General features: G+C 36.6%; 1 protein-coding gene across 28 annotated transcripts in view; it reads left to right on the forward strand.

Annotated features, from left to right (window-relative positions):
- Nucleotides 1-10,992: 10,992 nt before the first annotated feature.
- LOC310733273 (membrane-associated guanylate kinase, WW and PDZ domain-containing protein 1-like) overlaps nucleotides 10,993-21,101 on the forward strand; it is a 106,656-nt gene continuing 96,547 nt past the window's right edge. For 10 of the 28 annotated variants that reach the window (XR_014535689.1, XM_083554380.1, XM_083554357.1 and 7 more), the window contains exon 1: nucleotides 10,998-11,789. Coding sequence is in view for 24 of the 28 variants with exons in the window: in XM_083554380.1 (XP_083410506.1) it covers nucleotides 11,495-11,789 (295 nt within the window). In the remaining 4 variants the exon portion in view is untranslated. Of the gene's footprint in view, nucleotides 11,790-21,101 lie in introns of all 28 variants that reach the window. The other 18 variants (XM_083554352.1, XM_083554358.1, XM_083554354.1 and 15 more) reach the window with 5 other exon arrangements.

A 21,101-nucleotide genomic window follows, 5' to 3' on the forward strand; every position in this document is an offset into this window, starting at 1 on the left:
AGGGTATCTGAGCATTTAAGGTTCGAGAGGAGATGGTTATTGCAATCTAGAAGCTTAGCATACCATAGCTCTACTACTGTGTCACAACTAAAGCTCTTAGCTTTAGGTATTTGTCTTATAGCTACTGAAAAGATCTTGTACTGCACCATGCTTTACTCACCTGGCCTGTATGCATCATAGTGCCTGAGGGTCAGGTGGCAAGGAGGTTGGAGGCCTTGCAGACCTATCGCTTTGCAATCTGGCACTGGGCAGGGTGTCTGCAGGCCAATGCTGTTGCTTTTTTGCAGTGACTTTGCACTGAAAAAGCCTGATCCCTGGGAGGCCAAAATGGACATCAGAGAGACGAATGAAGAGCACAGTGACAACATCAAAATGAATGGTGTGGTCATGGAATTGAGGTTAGAAGGGTCTCTCGTATTTCCTGGGAGAATTGTGTAGCTGTACTCTTTACTATGGGAAAGTCTGACACTGTGTGGTGGACTCGAGGTTGTGCACATTTGTGGTTCTTGGAGACAACCTGCCACTTTGGGATAACAGTCAGAAGGTGTACGGGAAGATGTTTCAAGCAGGAAAGACAGTCATGTGAATGTATATGTGGCTTGCTGTAGGCCAATTGCTATAGATCAGCCATACATTAAAACCATTACAGTTGTAGTCAATAATAATAATAATGATTTTCTTTATCGGTCAAAGTGAATGCATCTAAAGTGGGAAAAATGGGCAAACGTAGTTTATTTTGACGGGGATTAAATTGTGATGGCTAGACTGCTGGGTCAGAGAACCGTACCTACCCAAAGTGTTCTAAGGAAATACAACAGGTAAACTATCAACAGGGTCATGTATGCTAAAGGCTAACTTATGTATATGTTTGGACACACCTTCTACTGCACTGTTTCTTTCTTTATGTTAATTATTTTCAACGTTGTACATCAATACATAATACTGAAGATGGTCATTTTTGTGTTTTAGATTTCAGATTTTCCAGATTAGCTATGTTTAGCTTTGATAACAGCTTGGCAAACACACAGAATTACTGCCAAGACTGTGCAAAGCTGTCATCAAAGCTGAATGAAGCTACTTTGGACAATCTTAAATTTACAATGAAGCAACTTGAGCTCCCATTTTACTGAAATCACCTCCACAGGAAAACGGTGGTACACTGAATTGAAATCATGGTGATCTTTCTTTTCAGTAAAATGATGAACTACAAGGTTTTGTTTCAACAATACAAAACAAAACAACTACCATGTCTAAGCCATTCAGACCACCTATTCATGCTTCTAACTCCAACATACAACCCCCTCTGAAGAAAAGCTCAACCTACCACAATGACTGTTAAAATCTGGCTTGAAGGAGCTTCCTCATAGCTGCAGGACTGTTTTGAGAGGACAAATTGGGGCATCCTAATAGATAACGGCCTGGAGGTGTATACAACAATGCTCTGTTATATAGAAAACTATGTTGACATTGTCATGGCGGACAAACAAATCAGGATGCACCCCATTTAGAAGCCCTGGATGACAAAAGAGGTCAAAACACTCCACAAGTTGCTGCTAGAGCCAACCTAAAAAGAGGCATCAAGGAGGCTAAAAATGGCCTACAAGAAAAAAATCAAAGATCATTTCATTAACAACAACCAACAAAAGGTGTGGCAAGGTGTTCAACACATTGCAAGACTTACTATGAGGTTTTAGCAGCAGAGACTGTTATGACATCTCCATCAGTCTCCAACAACCACATCCTCATAGTGCAGAAGCATGAGGTGAGGCATGAGCTCAAAGCAGTAAACCCATAGAAAGCTGCTGGCCCTAATGGCATGACAGGAAGGGATTTAAAGAAATGTGCAAACCAGTTTTCTGCTGTTTTTACCAATATCTTCAACCTATCCTTGCCCAAATCAAGCATACCATCCTGCCTGAAGTCTGCTAATATCATTCCACTGCCAAAAGAAAGTGTTGCCAGTGGCCTCTGTGACTTCCACTCAGTCGTACTCACTCTTAGTTAGTCTCCTACCGTCTTTTGACCCTTATCAGTTCACCTACAGAGCAAATAGATCTACAGAGGATGCCATTGTCACTGCTCTTCATACTGCACTAAGCCACCTTGAAAATCAGGGGAACTATGTGAGGATAGTCCTGGACCACCGGATTAAGGACTTTCTAACAGATCACCAACAGTCTGTTAGACTAGGTCATTACCTCTTCTCCACTCTTACAATCAGTACTGGCACCCCACAAGGGTATGTGTTCCTACCAACAGCATTATCAAGTTTGCAGATGACACAAGTGTGATTGGTCTCATTTTAGAGGGTAATAAAATACCCTTAATAAAGTCCAAAAACTGTCAACCAGGTGTTCAGAAAACAATCTTATTATGAAATGATCTGCACTGTTCCTGCAGATCGGCTGCTTATTACCCTCCCTGGAAGAACTATTTAGCATCATAAACAACATTGAACACCATCGAACACCATCTGTTTGACTCTATACCGTCGGGTAGACGCTCCAGACAGACTCAAGAACAGTTTTTACTCTAGAGCCATTAGTGAGCTGAACACTGAGTAACACCATCAGTGTTTGCTTGGAACAATTTGCACCTTACATACTTGCATTTATACACTTCACAGACTTCTACCTCATATTTATTAATTCTCAACTGCAATCTGTATAGAGACTTAGAATGTGCAATTCCTAAATATTTAAATGTGCAATACCTTCATATTTTAACAGATCACTAATATTTACATGTTTAATACTTTATTATATATTTTTTTTATGCACCTTAAGGACTGAAACTCAGTTTTGTTGTACCCTGTGCAATGACAATTATTATTATTATCTTTTAATACTTTATTCTACTCATATAGTTGAGAAATGGCGCCGCCTACTGGATTAGACCTACATCGCCTGGCTAAAAGCTCATACAGATAAAGATTAAATCAAGAGTGACTTAAGAAAATGTTGTTTATGAGAGATTGATTGTCTATATTGTTTAGTTGCTGGGAATTCTATTACAACTGACAGTTTACCAACTAAGTGTTACTGTCTTGATTTCCATACACCTACAGTTAACGCTGCTGTACTATTTTCCTTGTTATACTGATGTATAAATCATCTACTAGTTGTCATCTGTTTTTTTATTGATGGCCAATTACTAATTTATCCTTTAGAGATCATTTCTTCCCAGTATTCCCAGCGACAGTAGCACAAACATGTCATGCATGGTGTTTTGCAGACACACAACCTCGAAAACTTGAAGTCATTAGATAACAGTAGACTCCATTTTACAACAGAATATTTTCAAGATAAATTTAAAGCTGTCCAGCAGTTTAGCTGGACTGAAATTGTGTCATGCACAAGACTAATGATTCCAATCACACCAGTGAATCTGCATCAAAATGGCTGAAGAAGAAAAAAAATTAAGGTGTTGGAATGACCAAGTCAAAACCGTATTAAAATGCTGTGGCAGGATGTTATCACAAATCTGTATGGACATGCCTTCAATTTAAATGGACTGCAGCAATGTTGTAAGCTCAAATTTCTTTAAACCTCTTATAGAAAAAGTTTATTTCAATTTATTATTGCTAAAAATGGTTCTGCATGTTTAAAAATTATAATGTGTATTTATTCTTTTCCAACCTTTTCTCTGAATGTTGCATTGATTTAAAAAACAAAACAAAAACAACGATACATGTTAAAATGTCATTTGTGTTTGTATGCTCTTCTTTGTCACCCAAGGTTGGTTTTTTTCTCTCTATAGAATTTAGTGAGGAGGAAATAATTGATATTAAGGCCCTAACAAATAAAGCATAGAAATGTAGTGTGGTGTGCTTCCCCATATAACTCTATTCTATTCTATTCTATTCTATTCTATTCTATTCTATTCTATTCTATTCTATTCTATTCTATTCTATTGTCAGGTTTTTATATGCATTTAAAAATTCAGCGTTCTTTCAAGCGACGCTTCTGACTTATGTAATAACGTTGTCCAGCAGCAAAACATCTCCATACCATCACATTAACACCAACATGTTTGATAAAATGACTCTCATTGTGCCTTGCTGGGGTCCTTTAGATTCAGACATTGGTTTCCAACCCTTTCTATCATTCCGTAACATTCTTTCTCATCTGTGCCTGCATTTCGATTGTGATTGCATTATAGTGTGATGGTTGTTGAGACTGAATTTTTCCTATTTTTCAAATATAAATGTAATGTTTGAATTACTGTTTGATTGAGTAACAAAGTGGGAAATTACTTTTTTTTAACCTTAAAAAAAAATCTGTAAGCATAATGCCCAAACATAATCCCACTAAGAATTTGGATGGATGGATGGATGGATGGATGGATGGATGGATGGATTGAAATTCCCCCTCTAGACATTCTTTGTGTATACAGTTTGACCAGCAGATGGCTTAAAAGTTTCTTTCTTACTCCAATGCTCAATCCATATATTTTAGATTGAATGTGAAAATTCAAGATAACCCTTGAATCTTAAGTGACTAGATATTTAAACATATTTAAATGACAGATTTTTTAAAAGCATAGTAATAAAACGGAATGAATTTAACACAGATTGTACTGCAAATTATATATTAGAGAACGAAATTATGAAGTAATTGCATACCAGTACAGTATGAGCTTTTCAATATTGGTCAAGGTTGATATACATTGTGGAAATAGTTGTTATTAATGCAGGCTAAATAATATTATCTCTGACAGTTTAGAGAATCTCAGTGAGATTACAAAACATAAATAGAAGACAATCATGAACATACAAGCAAATACAAATCACAAAGCAAACGAACACACAAGCAAATGCCTACGTGGAAAACTATTTTGTGAGGCCAAAATAAAAACATCTAGGTCATAACATGCATCCTGATTTCTCATTGTGTTGGTCATGTGACAAGGCTGGGACAGGATATCCCGTTGCTGAAATAACCATCACATCCCCACACTGGTCTTACAAGTTACCTCTAAATCCCTGTTCTCTGATCAGCCTTCCCTGAGCTTATCCTGAGCTTTGAATAGAACCAAACGTATCTAAGATCGGTACACAGCAGAATTACACGTCCGGTCTACAACACTTCCTGCCCTAAAACTTTACAACTAAGTTGTAGAGCAGCTTTGAGTACAGCTCACATTTATATGTAAGCCAAAAAAAAAGAAAAAAAGCTTAACGAATATCCCCTGATCATCAGACCTCAATTCATTAATTAAATCAAAAGCAAAAAAAATAATAGGAATAAAAGGAAGCATTTTGAGATCAATGCTTTAGCTTTAGCAAGTGTTTGTTGACAGTTTGAAACATGACATATGGTTTGGGTGCATTTTAATTTCCAAATTAAAAAGTAATTTCTGCTCATCTGTATGGCTGTGAGTTTGTCCCGAGGGCAAACACTTGAAATATTAAAAAGCAATTGAGAATAGACCCCCATGATGTCGAATCAGAAAAAAAGGTAATATGAAGCTGGGCTTATTATTATCATTATTATATATGCCCTAATTAACATAAATTATTATTCATCCTCATAAAGACGTCTGTGACCTTGATAAAGCTCCACTGGGTGTATCATCAGAATGAAAAAGAGGCAAGTGCCTGTGTTTTAGGAATGTATGCAAAAATTGCAGCCCAATCACTGTATCAGCTGATGCATTTTAAAGTGATGGGATACAGTTGTAAGCATCATTGATGAGAAGATACTGTCACTGTAGCTACTCCTGCACTGTGTTGTGAAATCCACATTACAATGTGCCATACACACTTAAAAATACACACATTGAATTGTCAACTGGATGAAGTATTTCAGTGAATTGAACCTTCTAGTCAAAGTATATTGTGCCCCCCTATATATATATATATATATATATATATATATATATATATATATATATATATATATATATATATATATATATATATATATATATACAGTATATGTGTGTGTGTGTGTGTGTGTGTGTGTGTGTGTGTGTGTGTGTGTGTGTGTGACCTTTATGTAAAACAAAGGTTTCATCTGTTCAGACAATGTGCTACTAGACACTAATCATAAAATTAAAGCACCAGTACAGAACAATTCATAAATACAGTGCTTGGACTTGTCTCATTTGAAACCATGAACTTCTCACTAATGCATTAAAAGATAACCATGTCACAAATGAGAAAACAGCAGCATAGCAGAGTGGATTTATTTCAAAGTAGATTGTGTTGCGTTTTGACACAAATTCAGAATTGTTTCTTAATAGAGATGTCAAGTGAAATGGAAACCATAATATGAATTTTTTTTTAATCTTCGTCAGTGTTCTTAAAAAAGGCCTAGATTGCACTTCTTAAATGTCACAGTTAATTTTTGTTGAGTAAAAACAGAGAGAATGACAAAGACAGGAAAACGTATCCACCCAACAACAAAGCAATTTGATTCTTTATTTCTCCCTCATTCTCTCCTTCCCCTTTACATCAGCACTTCCTCATTCTCTTACTCGCCCTTTTCTGATTACAAGTTTACCATTGTGAGTTTGTCTTCACGCTCCTTTCATTTCCTGAACTGCTGTGTTCACTTGTTGATGAGTCCGGCGTAGAAGCAGATGTAAGCAGATAAAACGAACCCATTAAGCACACCACTTGTTCAGATTACGAAGCTCTCATGAGATTCTGGCCCTCATGCTATTCATCTGCTGCATTTTGCATTATTTAGAAGGGATGGTATATTTTCTGGCAAGCAACATCAAGCATATGTTTGCACAATAGCGCTTTAGTATACCAAACGATACAAAGCAATATTTAACAATACATGATCAGTGTTTAGACACAAACATATTTTTTGTAACAAAGAAAATGTTTTTTTTTTTGCATAATTTATAAATATTAAATTTTTTACTATTTATTTAGTGTTAATATTAGCTGATAAAATATTGTCATATATATTAGCAATTACAGTGTACCATATTTTATGCCATATTTTTTTACTGGTATTATAATTTTGTAAACATTGTGAATTTCAAGATTTTGGTCGAATATTGTCTCGTGGTGAATTTGTATGAAATGTTTGTAATGCTAAATGACAGAATATTCACTGTATCTGGTTTACACTTCAAGTGCAGCATTGATATCAATAACTGGCAGTAATGTGTGTGGTTAATAGAATGTTATGGCATCACCGTCTCATGGGAAAAATGTAATAAAAGCTGTGTTTAGCCAACAACATGGGAAAATCAGACAGTTCGACTGCCAGGTTAATATTTAATTACACCATATCGATTCAGTGCATTAGGATTTTTCAGCCAGTTTTTCTACTGCTTCTTTGGAAGTGCTTATTATAAAGAGTCATTTGCATTGAACAGTATGCTGTTCTTCAGTTTATCTCAAAAGCTATATGCACAAAATACAGCAGCATAGAAAATGTGTTTGTGTCTTGAGGCCACATTTTATATATCTTGTTTTTTTCCTAGTTTTACTTAGACATTACTGAAAAACCCAGTGTCGGATGCTTCTAGAACAAATCGGGCAATCTCAGAGGTGTGAAATACATGCAGGTGATTTGCATATTCTGAATAGGGAGTTCAGGTGTGTAAATACAATCTACATACAAGTAACTTTCCCTTGTAAATATACAGTAGATGCAATTTTTGGACTTCACACACCAACTCCACAAGTCTTTAGATCAGAGCAGGGCTTGACACTTTCTTAAAGTCTTTCAATACAGTATAATCTTAATATTATTATATGAGTACCTGTTTTTGTCAGTTTGGGTCTGTAATCTTACCTGTAATGAATGTTAAATGTACAGTTTGTGTTTGTGATACATTTTCCAATCCAATAACTGAATGCACATTCTCTTCTTCTTTTTCTTCTTCTTTTTCTGTTTACAATGATGTGTTCAAATTGATTTATACTCTGCTTTAATAGTTGGACAGTTGGATATTTAGGCGTTTCTTGGCCGTGTGTGTTTTCTTATCACATGTTCTGCATAACAAAGCTAACAAAAGATCTACAGTTTACTTCTACTTTTGATATCTGTTGTTAATGTCTCTCAACATGAACATCAGCATAGCACACAAAATTACATGCATCAAAATAAAAAGAAAAGTAAGAAATCTTTTAGTGTTTAAAGAATCAAAACAAAACAATGGCACAATTGTTTAAAGAGTGTCACGTGACATTAATATTGTTGAAATTTGTTTGTTCATCGTTCAGGTTTCTAGGTGTGCCTATGTCAAATCAGAACACATCTCAACTCTGTTTGCCATGCTGTCATTTTGGTCTATGGCTTATCTGTCTGCAAGGTAAACATTCTTTATAGCATGCAAAATTAAGTTTTTATATTTATTTCAGTGGCTTTCGTAATGAACCGAGAAGCTGAGCTTCTAGGAGGATAAAACCAACTTTTTTGGTCTATTTTTATACATACAATTCATGCAAACTTCTTTATACAAGAACATACAAACCTTCTTAAAAGTCTTCATGTAATCAAGAATCTGAGACCTTTGGTTTGATCTTCTTTCAGAGGTTATTAGAGTTTACTAATAATAGAAGCACATGGCCACCAAATAAGACAATGTAATTTGAATGTTGAATTCATCATACATGTGGCTAAAACTTATTGTCAAGGTTCATAGAAAATACTCTCAAATGAGAAAGTCTGTAAAATATAATATAGTGTCTGTGCCTCAACTTTGGGGTCCAGGGTTCGATAGTGTCTGAGTGGTATTTCAAAAGTACTCCCTGTGACCATATGCGTTTCCTTCAGGATTTCTCACTTCCCAAAACACACTGGTATGGAGCTTCACTATAAATTGCCCCTAGGCAAAAACGAGTGTGTGTGGGGTCCCATACAGAGAGTTCTTCTGGCTTAATATGTGCATATCATAGAGAAATAAAAACCTCCCATCCATTCTGTCTTGACTGGTCTATTATCTCAGAACTCCCTGCAGAAGACTGTGATATTAATATCGAAAAACAACAACACCAAATATATAAAGTCCCCAATTATTTTAAAATGTGCATTATAAATTAAAATGTAAATTCTAAAAAAAAAAAAAAGGAGAAAATGCTGGTTTTATACTGGTTTTTATTGAAAAAACAGAATGTATAAAAAGTTAGGAACCATTAGAACTAAGAAATATCAAGAAGCACTTTCTCTAAATATTATTGCCTTTTTTCACCTGTAAAGAAAAAACATTTTACAGTTAAAAAGGCCCCATTCTTTCATTCTATTTTTACTTGGCAATATTTTACCCATTTTACCATTCGTGAACATGGATGCGTATGTTAAATGATTTATGTTTTTAAACTTTTGTGTACAGAGAAATATGCTGTACTTATCTTTAAGTGATAGTCATGAAATAAAAGATGGAGACAGGTCAGATTAAGACGGGAAGGATTTTAAGTGAAACAATATACCCGCCTATTTTTTTTAAACATTAATTATTTTCTTTAGAGTAAACATCAATCTATCCTAGTTAAGATTTCAGAAGATATGAAACGTCCCAGGAATACAGAAGATTAGGCTGGTATTTGTATAATACACATTGGATGGAACAGCAGTCCATCATGGTACAAAGCAGACACTTTTTCACAACTAAAAGCAAATTAACATAGTCAATTAACCTATTAGCATTTTACTGTATCAACATAGGAGTACACACACACACACACACACACACACACACACACACACACACACACACACACACACACACACACACACACACACACACACACACACACACACTCCAGGACTCTGGAGCTGTAAGGTGGCAATGCTTTGTGCCTTTATATAAGTCTTTATATCCTAAACAATGCTGTTGTTGTCAACCCTTATACCCTTATATCAGCTCTATTTTTTAAACCATATTTTGGTAATAATAAAACATTAACATATTATAAAATTGACTATGATTTAGAGCAATGGAAAAGCGATTAAATATTGAAAAAATAATTACATTTGAAGTAAAAGATGCCTCTGCAATCTGAAACCCCATACAAATACAATAATTATCTTTACTACTACTACTACTACTACTATTACTTAATCATCATCATCATCATCATCATCATCAATAAGATAATAATAAACATACATTTAAAAAAAAGCTTTCACATGTGTTTATAATGTATAATTTATAATATTATTTCAGTTTCAGTAATAGTCATATTAGTGAGGTTAGTTATTTTAATTTGGTGAATGGTGACTAAAACGTGTAAATATACAAAACAGATTTCTTTCCAGTAACATCTTAATAAATCTGAAGAATTTTAATAATATATTTTTATTTAAAATACATTATCTTTTAAAATACTATTATAAATTACTACTATTACTACTTAAACTACCATTGCTACTAATAAATTATGACCATCATCATCATCATCATCATCATCGTCATCATCATCATCATCATCATCAATAAAAAAAAAAAACAATAACAAACATAAAAACTATATTTAAAACCACACTGGCTTGCAAAAGGGCTGTGTTTTATAATGTGTTTATATTTTTGTAAAACATCATTAAATTATTAAAATAATTTCAGTTGCAGTATCAGTCATCATAGTGAAATAATTATTAAAATTTTATAAATAGTGACTGAAATGTACCAATATAGTTAATAGATCTTTGTCAAATAACATATTAATAAAGCTGAGCAATATTAATGAAAAAAAATTGTGAATAAAAAAATGATTATGGTACTTATCCCTGATTATCTTTACACCATTATAATAAACGCCTTACGCAAATATCGTAAAATATCGCGTGATTTGCCTTCAATCCTATTAAAACCTCTTATCAATACAATCCTGTTATTTAAACGGCGTTAGGACCCTGGGAAACGGGCGTGACCAGGGTGTGTCCTAAATGACCTTCTAATAAATACAAAAGTCACTATATACGATTTAAAATCCTAATTCCATGCACGTTGTAGTGCACTTAAAAGAGAACTAGGCTTTCAATTTGGAATTGAGCCTAGGATCCCCCCCCGGCTCTGATTTTCAGCTAAGCAGTGCGCATGGGCGTCGTGTTCGTGCTCGTGCCCCGATAGCGCGAGCAGCTTGTGCGAAGGTTACCTGCTTAAAGGAGACGCAGAAGAAAAAATATCAATAAAATAGACGAATTTCGAGCCGAAATCTTAGGTAATATAAATGACTAATATTATTAAAACGTTGAAGACAAATCAAAAAGTTTACAACAAGTGTCGGAAAGTGTAAGTAACAGAAGTGTGACTGGATTCTTCAGAAATAGAGGAGTAAAGTTTCCGGCGCTTTACAAAAAAAAAACAAAAAAAAAACTGAAGAAGTCTTGTGTATGTACTTTTCTGTAAATATATATTTCTGAGTGAATTTTCTGGTGTGTATAACACTTTGTAAAGAGTGAGGTATGAGTCAGCCGGAGGAGCGTCAGCTCGAGTCAGCTGAAGTTTCCGCTGTTGGACCGCCGCTTTGTTGATCTGTGAGCACTGAGACACAGGTTCGGCTCTGAGCTGGGAGACAGTGGACATGTCTAAAACCATCCAGAAGAGAAACCACTGGACGGGCAGAGTGAATGAGTGCTCGTTGCGCAGGAGCAGTACCGGGGAGCTGGGTGTGGAGCTGCGCGGCGGGGCAGAGAGCGGGCAGTTCGCCTACGTCGCGGCGGTGAGGAACGATGTGGTGTATCAGTACGGCCAGCTCTCTGAAGGAGACTTACTGCTCGAGGTCGAAGGTTTGCCCGTATCCGGCTTACCCCGGTACGACGTGATGGCTCTGCTGGACAACACCAAAGACCCCGTGCGGATGAAGACAGTCCGCCAAGGTGAGCTCGGGATCTGGGGGACACCTTTTTCCTGATACCTTACAGCAGCGAGCACTTTTACAACAGCATTTAGACTTGTGTATAACAGTAACATACTGGTCACATGAATAAGCAGCATAACCTGATTATATAGGCATGACGAAGCAGGTGGCTTTTCAGTGCCTTTGGGAACTTTTGGTGGGATGGTAAAAGTAGGACAGCAGAGAGATAGAGAGAGAGAGAGAGAGAGAGAGAGAGAGAGAGAGAGAGAGAGAGAGAGAAATAGAGAGAGAGAAAGAAATTGACTACACACCCCTCAAAAATTCTCTAAGGTGCACAAAAATATGATGAATCAAAGTCAGATATTTTCCCCACTCTATAATGTGATTTTATCCCAAAGCCAACCAAATCATTTCAATAAACTGATTGCATGTGTATTGCACTTAATCAAGAGACAGTGCTCAGAATAGACCACTTACATTTACTCTTATTCACTCTTATTCACTCACATTCACTCTTATTCACTCACATTTACTCTTATTCACTCTTATTCACTCACATTCACTCACATTCACTCACATTCACTCACATTCACTCTTATTCACTCTTATTCACTCACATTTACTCTTATTTACTCTTATTCACTCTTATTCACTCACATATACTCTTATTCACTCACATTTACTATTATTCACTCTTATTCACTCTTATTCACTTTTATACATTCACATTCACTTTTATTCACTCACTTTCACTCTTATTCACTCTTATTCACTCTTATTCACTCTTATTTACTCACATTCACTCTTATTCACTCTCATTCACTCTCATTTACTCTTATTCACGCGTATTCACTTACATTCACTCTTATTCACTCTTATTTACTCATATTCACTCTGATTCACTCCTATTCATTTACATTCACTCTCATTCACTCACATTCACTCTTATTCACTCCTGTTCACTCTTACTTACTCTCATTTACTCTTATTCACTCTCATTTACTCATATTCACTCTTATTCACTCCTATTCACTCACATTCACTCTTATTCACTCACATTTACTCTTATTCACTCTTATTCACTCCTGCTCACTCTTACTCACTCTTATTTACTCCTATTCATTTACATTCACTCTTATTCACTCACATTTACTCTTATTCACTCTTATTCACTCATATTCACTCTTATTCACTCTCATTTACTCATATTCACTCTTATTCACTCCTATTCATTTACATTCACTCTTATTCACTCACATTTACTCTTATTCACTCTTATTCACTCCTGTTCACTCTTACTTACTCTCATTTACTCTTATTCACTCCTATTCACTCACATTTACTCTTATTTACTCTTATTTACTCTTATTCACTAACATTTACTCTTATTCACTCTTTTTCACTCTTATTCGCTCACATTTACTCTTATTTACTCTTATTCACTCCTATTTACTCACATTCACTCTTATTTACTCTTATTCACTCTTTTTCACTCTTATTTACTTACATTTACACTTATTTACTCACATTTACTCTTATTCACTCTTATTCACTCACATTTACTCTTAATAACTCACATTTACTCTTATTCACTCTTATTCACTCACATTCACTCTTATTCACTCACATTTACTCTTATTCACTCTTATTCACTCACATTTACTCTTATTCACTCACATTTACTCTTATTCACTCTTATTCACTCTTATTCACTCACATTTACTCTTATTCACTCACATTTACTCTTATTCACTTTTATTCACTCTTATTCACTTACATTTACTCTTATTCACTCTTTTTCAACTCATATTTACTCAATTTCACTCTTATTCACTCAATTTCACTCTTATACACTTTCACATTTATTCACTCACATTCACTCACATTCACTCACTTTCACTCTTATTCAGTCACATTCACACCTGTCATCCAATAAAGTGATTCTGATCAACCTCAGAAGATCAGAATTACCTATTCACTCACTTTCACTCACTTTTACTCTTATTTACTCACTTTTACACTCTTATTTAATTACTTTCACTCTTATACACTCACTCTCACTCACATTTACTCACTTCTACTCTTATTTACTCACTTTTACACTCTTATTCACTTTCTTTCAATCTTATTCACTCTTATTCACTCACATTCACACACATTCACTCTTATTCCCTCACATTTACTCTTATTTACTCTTATTCACTCACATTTACTCTTATTTACTCACATTTACTCTTATTCACTCTTATTCACTCACATTTACTTTTATTCACTCTTAATCACTTACATTCACTCTTATTCACTCTTATTCACTCTTATTCACTCACATTTACACTTATTTACTCACATTTACTCTTATTTACTCTTATTCACTCACATTTACTCTTATTCACTCTTATTAACTCACATTTACTCTTATTCACTTTTATTCACTCACATTTAACTCATATTACTCACTTTTACTCTTATTCACTCAATTTCACTCTTACACACTTTCACATTTATTCACTCACATTCACTCACTTTCACTCTTATTTAGTCACATTCACACCTGTTATCCAATAAAGTGATTCTGATCAACCTCAGAAGATCTGCTGTTTTTGTAGGATTTTAGAGAGATTCCAACAACTGTAAAATAAGGTATTGATAATGGAAGGGATACAAAAGACTTTTCTAAACATTACATTTACAGGAATTCTGGGAATGACATCATTAAAAAAGAGAGAAAATGGAGCGTCACATATGACATTAACAATAACAGGACATCCCTCCAAAATGCAGGAACATATCAGGCAGGCTGCCAAGGGACCTAAGACAATATTAATAGAGTTGTTATATCTCTTTCTCATAAAAAATATATCTTAGCAATAGAAGATAAAAGAATATACAATAAAATATCTTTTTGAGCGACCCTAAGAGATATTTTTAGCAAAAGAAAAGGACCCAAAAAAAACATTATACCAGTGGTGAAGCATGGTGGCGGTGGCATCATGCTTTAGTACATACAGCTGGAGACCAAGAAACTTTCACCTTCCAGCATGAGCAACCCAAAGCACAAATCCAATGGTGCAAAATATATCTTAGCACTGGAAACTGCTTTGTTGTTAATATAATTTATATATCTATTATATTCTGATAGTTAATTTACTATAAGCCAAATGTACAGTTATTACAACTATTTCTAGGCCAATTTCAAGCTTACTTAGTTTATTGCCAATTAGTTTTTCTCATTTTAAGTATTTATTTCTAGTAGGTTTTTAGAAGTTCAAAACATGTTCAAAAAAGATTCAGAGTGTGCACAACAATTACAGAGACCAACAGGGACAGAGGCACCTAGAGAGAGACAGAAAGACAAAAAGTGAGAGAGGGAGAGAGAAAGAGGAAGTAACAGAGAGGAAGAGAGAGAGGGAGAGAGGCAGAGGGAGTGAGACAGAGGCAATAATGGAAAAAGAAAGAGAGGCAGAAGAAGAGAGGCAGAGGAAGTAACAGATTGAGGGAGAGAGACGGAGGAAGAGAGACAGAGACAGTAACAGAGAGAGGGAGAGAGACAGAGGCAGTAACAGAGAGAGGGAAAGAGACAAAGGCAGGAGAGAGACAGAGGCAGTAACAGAGAGAGGGAGAGACAGAGGCAGTAACAGAGAGAGGGAGAGACAGAGGCAGTAACAGAAAGAGGGAGAGACAGAGGCAGTAACAGAGAGAGGGAGAGACGTGGTTGCTGTTTGGTGTTTAGCCATTCTGACAGTTTGAAGAGCAGGATTTTGACCAGAAGTAAAACATTCACCTAGTAGTAGACATGCAAAGCACTTGCACACACACGCACGCACGCACGCACACACACACACACACACACACACACACACACACACACACACACACACAAACACACACACACACACACACACACACACACACACACACACACACACACACACAGTTAAAAGGCACTGGTCAGATACAGTATTTAATGAAGACAAATGGAAACCAAGTACAAGTACTAAGCAGGAGCACAGGACCCAGACATCACATGTGTTTAGTGCTTGTAAAAACCTGTTTAATAAAACAAACCCAAAACTTGTAGAAAAAACTATGTATGTATGTGTGTGTGTGTGTGTGTGTGTGTGTGTGTGTGTGTGTGTGTGTGTGTGTGTGTGTGAAGCTTTTAGAAAGATAGTAAGATTAACTCTAGTGTAGATTAAATGTACTTCCACTTTTAAGCCAGTAGTATCACATGGCTCTGATTATTTCTGGAGATGTGCTCTATGGGACTATAATGGGCCTGAACCACAAGCTCTCTCTCTCTCTCTCTCTCTCTCTCTCTCTCTCTCTCTCTCTCTCTCTCTCTCTCTCTCTCTCTCTCTCTCTCTCTCTCTCTCTCTCTCTCTCTCTCTCTCTCTCTCTCTCTCTCCACACATAACATGCACAAAGATGATGAGTGTAGAAAATGGTGAACTTTTGTGTTAATGAGCTCCTCCTCTCATTTTCTATGCCTGCACAGGATCTATATAGTTTGCATATGTCAGTGATGGAAATCATAAATATAACCAATAATTAATTATGAATATCAGGGGCTGTAATCATAAAGTCATGGCCTGTTTGATGGTGTAGACCAGTGGTCCCCAACCCCGGGCCGTGGACCGGCACCGGTCTGTGGGTTAATTTTTACTGGGCCGCACAAAAAGAATAAATAACTTACATTATCTTCCCGTGGGCTCCCCACCTGCAGGAGAGACCGTAAGGGATGGTGCTGTGAGGATTGGGCAGCAGTCGAGGGCGGGGGCCTGCTTAGACTGCTGCCCCCCGCAACCAGAATTACGGATAAGCGGAAATGGAAAGGAAAATTAATGAATGAACTTACATTATTACATTATTATAATGCTTCTGAACGAGGTTTTAATTTGAAAATTACCGGATTCTCCCCTGCACATCTGTCTATGACTCACTCTTGATGCATGTCATGATGCCTCGGTCACATGTCTTACCTACCGGTACATCCGCTACCTTCTTAAAGGGGCTGCTCCGGCCGCTAACACGTTATACATTACCGCTAAATTCAAACCCCCAAGCGAGCAAAATGAACAAAAAACAACACAGTGGATTCAAGTTTATTATGATATTTATAAAATATAATTTTTTATGCCGGTCGTATAATTTTATTTTGTTGTATTTATCCGCCACACCTTAATGGCCGGTCCGGGAAAATATTGTCTGACATTAATTCGGTCCGTGGTGCAAAAAAGGTTGGGGACCACTGGTGTAGAGAGCAGCATTTGTCGCTCACACACCTAAGCCACATCTTTGAGCTCTGTGACTGTGAGGAGTTTCTGCACCTGTTCCCCCCATGTCCATGTGGGTTTTCTCTGAGCTTTAAGATTTCCTTTCTACCTCCCTAAAATATGCCTGTGGGTGTAGATTGGCCAAGACTGAATTGTAAGTAAGTGTGTTTGTGTGTGGACTGGTGTCATGTCTAAGGTGTATACTGAACTTATACCCAGTGTTTAAAGTATAGGCTCTGTATCCACCATGGAGTTTCAATAGCAGCTCAAACAGCAGGCACTAATTTGACCTGGTCATTTAGAAGTGTTAGAGAGTGGGATATATGTTGCCTAACAAAACAAAACAAAAATATTTTACGTTCTTCTTTGTGATCAGGATAAAGGGATAACTGAAGAATGTGACTAAGAGCAATGTGACAATATGAATTGAACATATGATGTTCAATTATGCCACAGTCCACACTGAAAAACTCCCACTGTTCCTCAGAGTAAAAACTGCAAACTGGATCGTAGAACCTGTTTAATTGTTACTTTTTTCTGTTTTATTGACAAACTATTTATTTTTGTGGGGGCTACAATATCATAGAAAAGTCATAGAATATTAGAATTCTTCTAGGGCTACACGTACATGTAAAAGGGGATTGTTACATTTTTACTTTATTAGTATAAAAAACTCAAATAAGAAGTTTATGAAACAAAAACACACTTTTTTAATACACACAAAAACCGGATTGAGCTCTTATGTTGGCAGATTACACTGAAATATCAGAGAACAACATTCTGCTGCATATCTGACAGAGACTATAGGATTGTATAGCGAGATAAATGACAGGCAGTTGAGAGTGAACTGAGTGACTATAAATAATGAACACATGGACAAGAGGTTAGGAGGATAGAAGGAAATGTGTTGAAAACGTTCCTTTCATCTTACATTCCAACACAACCTTCCATGTCATCTATTGGTCATGCTAATTTCACACTCGCACACTCTCACACCTGTGCTTTTTTTCACAGTTTCACATGGCCTTGAATGGCTCTGTGTGTGTTTACTTGGGAAATCATTAACAGAGTTTTGTAAGACTAACTATTGCTGCAATGATGTAGCAATAACACTACACCTCAGTTAATCTTACATTTCCTAAGCATGGACAGAACTAACCCTAATTTCTTCTGGGAATATACAACGATCAAGCATACCTTTATGGTCACCGATCAGGCATAACATTATGACCACCGGCCTAATATTGTGTTGGTCCCCCATTTTGCTGCCAAAACAGTCCTGACCCATCAAGCATTAATAGCACTGCCTTCTTCAGCAATTTAAGCGACAGGAGCTCGTCGGCTCGGACCACACTGACATCCCCACAGCATGATTTTTCCACCACCATGCTTCACTATAGGGATGGTATTGGCCAGGTAAAAATTGGTGCCTGGTTTCCTCCAGACATGACGCTTGGCATTCAGGCCAAGAGCCACTCTACCGTACAGGCCTGATTGGTGGAGTGCTGCAGAGATGGTTGTTCTTCTGGAAGTTTCTTCTCTCTCTCGACAGAGAAATGCTAAAGAAATTTCAGTGTCCATCGTGGTGAAGGAAACAGAAGAATCTTTGCAGCACTGAAGGTCCTAGTGAGCACAGTGGCCTCTGTCATCCGTAAAAGGAAGAAGTTTGGAACCACCAGGACTCTTCCTAGAGCGGAGTCTCGGAGGTCTAAAGACAATTCCTTGGACTTCATGGCCTGTTTTTTTTGTTCTCTGACATGCACTGTTAACTGTGGAACCTTTATATAGACAAGTGTGTGCCTTTCAAATCATGTCCAATCAACTGAATTTCCCACTGGTGAACTCCAAACCAAGTTGCAGAAACATCTAAAGCATGATCAGGGGAAACAGCATGCAATTTTAGGTGTCATGGCAAAGGCTGTGAATACTTATGTGCATGTGACTTTAATTTTTTTTATTTTTATTACATTTGCAAAGATTTTAAACACACTTTTTCACATTGTCATTATGGGGTATTGTTTGTAGAATTTTCAGGAAAATAATGAATTTAATCCATTTTGAATTAAGGCTGTAACATAACACAATGTAGATAATATTGAAGATAAAAACCTTGGACCTCAGTCCTGTTCAGCTCGTTTCTTCTTATACTTGATGAAGGCGATTTTGATACAGTTGTTCCATTTTGTTTATTTTATCTTAATTGTGATCCAAACTCTCCTTGACATGCTCCTCCTGATTGTAGTTGTGTGTACACACATGAGAGTGTAAATGAGAGACCATGGTTATGGGACTGATGTTTGCATTTCTTTCCAGACTTGGAGTGGAATTTAAACTGATCTGGTCTTCTTGAAAAGGGTGGTCTGGAATTCCCTTCAGTTGAACCGTGGGAAAGAGTGGTTTCATTTACTGATATATAGACCAGACGTGTAGGTCCATAACACTGTAACTTGTCTGCTTTTGTGGTGTGAGCGGAATCATTATTCTTTAATATGGGTACGGTTCTTCGTTTTCAGGTAGTCTTGCACCAGGCGTCTGAGAAAAACACTGTTCTTCTTCTAAAAGCTTTTCTTAACAAAATTGATTTTTTATTGGGGAAAATAATAAAACAGCACATGGAAGAACGTAATGCCTGCCATTTTAAACAGCAGAGTTTGGCCCAACTTTCTAGAATGAAGTTACAGTTTATCTTAGAGTTGCAAATTGCCTGTACAGAGGCAATGTTTAAAAAGGTGAGTGAGAGAGAGAGAGAGAGAGAGAGAGAGAGAGCGTTCTTGCTGACATTATCCAGCAGCTGGAACAATGTGAACAATGTAAGTCTTGTTCAGATAATGGTTATCATGAGACCGACTGGCCTGTACTGTTTTTCTCAAGTAGAACTCTCTGGAGTCGCGCTGACGGCAAACACACGTTGTCAAGGTGCAGTGCGGATCAAAAGCCCTGGCAAATAAAAGCGTGACCATGCGGAAACAGATCAGGCTCAAAGGTTGTTCCGTGCAGGTGTTTCCTATTGTTAGAGCCAATTGTGTGTGTGTGTGTGTGTGTGTGTGTGTGTGTGTGTGTGTGTGTGTGTGTGTGTGTGTGTGTGAGTAAAGCAAAAGTCAGACAAGAGGTGAAGTACACATAACTGACCTTAGGTTTACATTTTATAATACTAGTCACTAAAGTAGAAACCTCTAAACGCCATCATATTACACTTCAGTCTAATGTTTAAGAAGAATTATTGTTCACTTATTCGACAGATTCAGCAACCTGTGACTTTTTGTCATCTATTCGCCAGCCATCATTAATGTTACTGATTTTAAAATATTGAGGAAAACAAGCTTATTCTTTCTACTGCCTGTAAGAGATAGTATGCTAGAAAAAAGTGCGCATAGGATTCAGTGGCGGGCCGTGCATTAGGTTTATACATTAAATAACAACAGCCTTTCTATGTAATAATGTGAACAAAATGCACAAAAGTACTTTTTTTAATGTAAATGATACCACAAGCAATTTCAAACTCATCTCCATCTGCCATCATAGGGAATTAGGTTAAATCTATCACAGCTCATGCTCTTACAACAGTTTACAGTATTTTAAGAATAATACCTAATGATTAAATGCTGTATGTCCAGCGTATGTTTTGTCTTTTTTTTTTTTACACATTGTGTTGTGTAGTCTGTTCTGATAGTTGTTGTACAGAGAGAGAAAGTGAGATATTGACATGGATATGGAGAGTTAATAGAGGGTCAGAGAAACAAAAAGAAAGATAAGGGAAGGGATGTAGGGTGGTTACACCCCCCTGTTGAGAGAAAAGGATGCCCGACATTCCTGGGAAGTGAAGCCTCCTTGTTCGTGTCAGTGAGCCAGACGTCCTCTTCCCACCTGCCCCCATTCCCCAAAACCCCTGAGTCAGCACAGTTAGTTTTTTTGCATTATCTATCTCTCTTTTCTTTTGTTCAGCTCCTGCTGTACTAGTCTCTTTTCCTGGCTTAATTTCTATTTCAATCTCATTTACGTAAACATCCTTCACATCAGGCTGTAGAACATCATCCCGACATGGATTATTTTCCCATAAC

This window comes from Silurus aristotelis, assembly GCF_946808225.1.
Source record: "Silurus aristotelis genome assembly, chromosome: 11".
NCBI lineage: Eukaryota > Metazoa > Chordata > Actinopteri > Siluriformes > Siluridae > Silurus > Silurus aristotelis.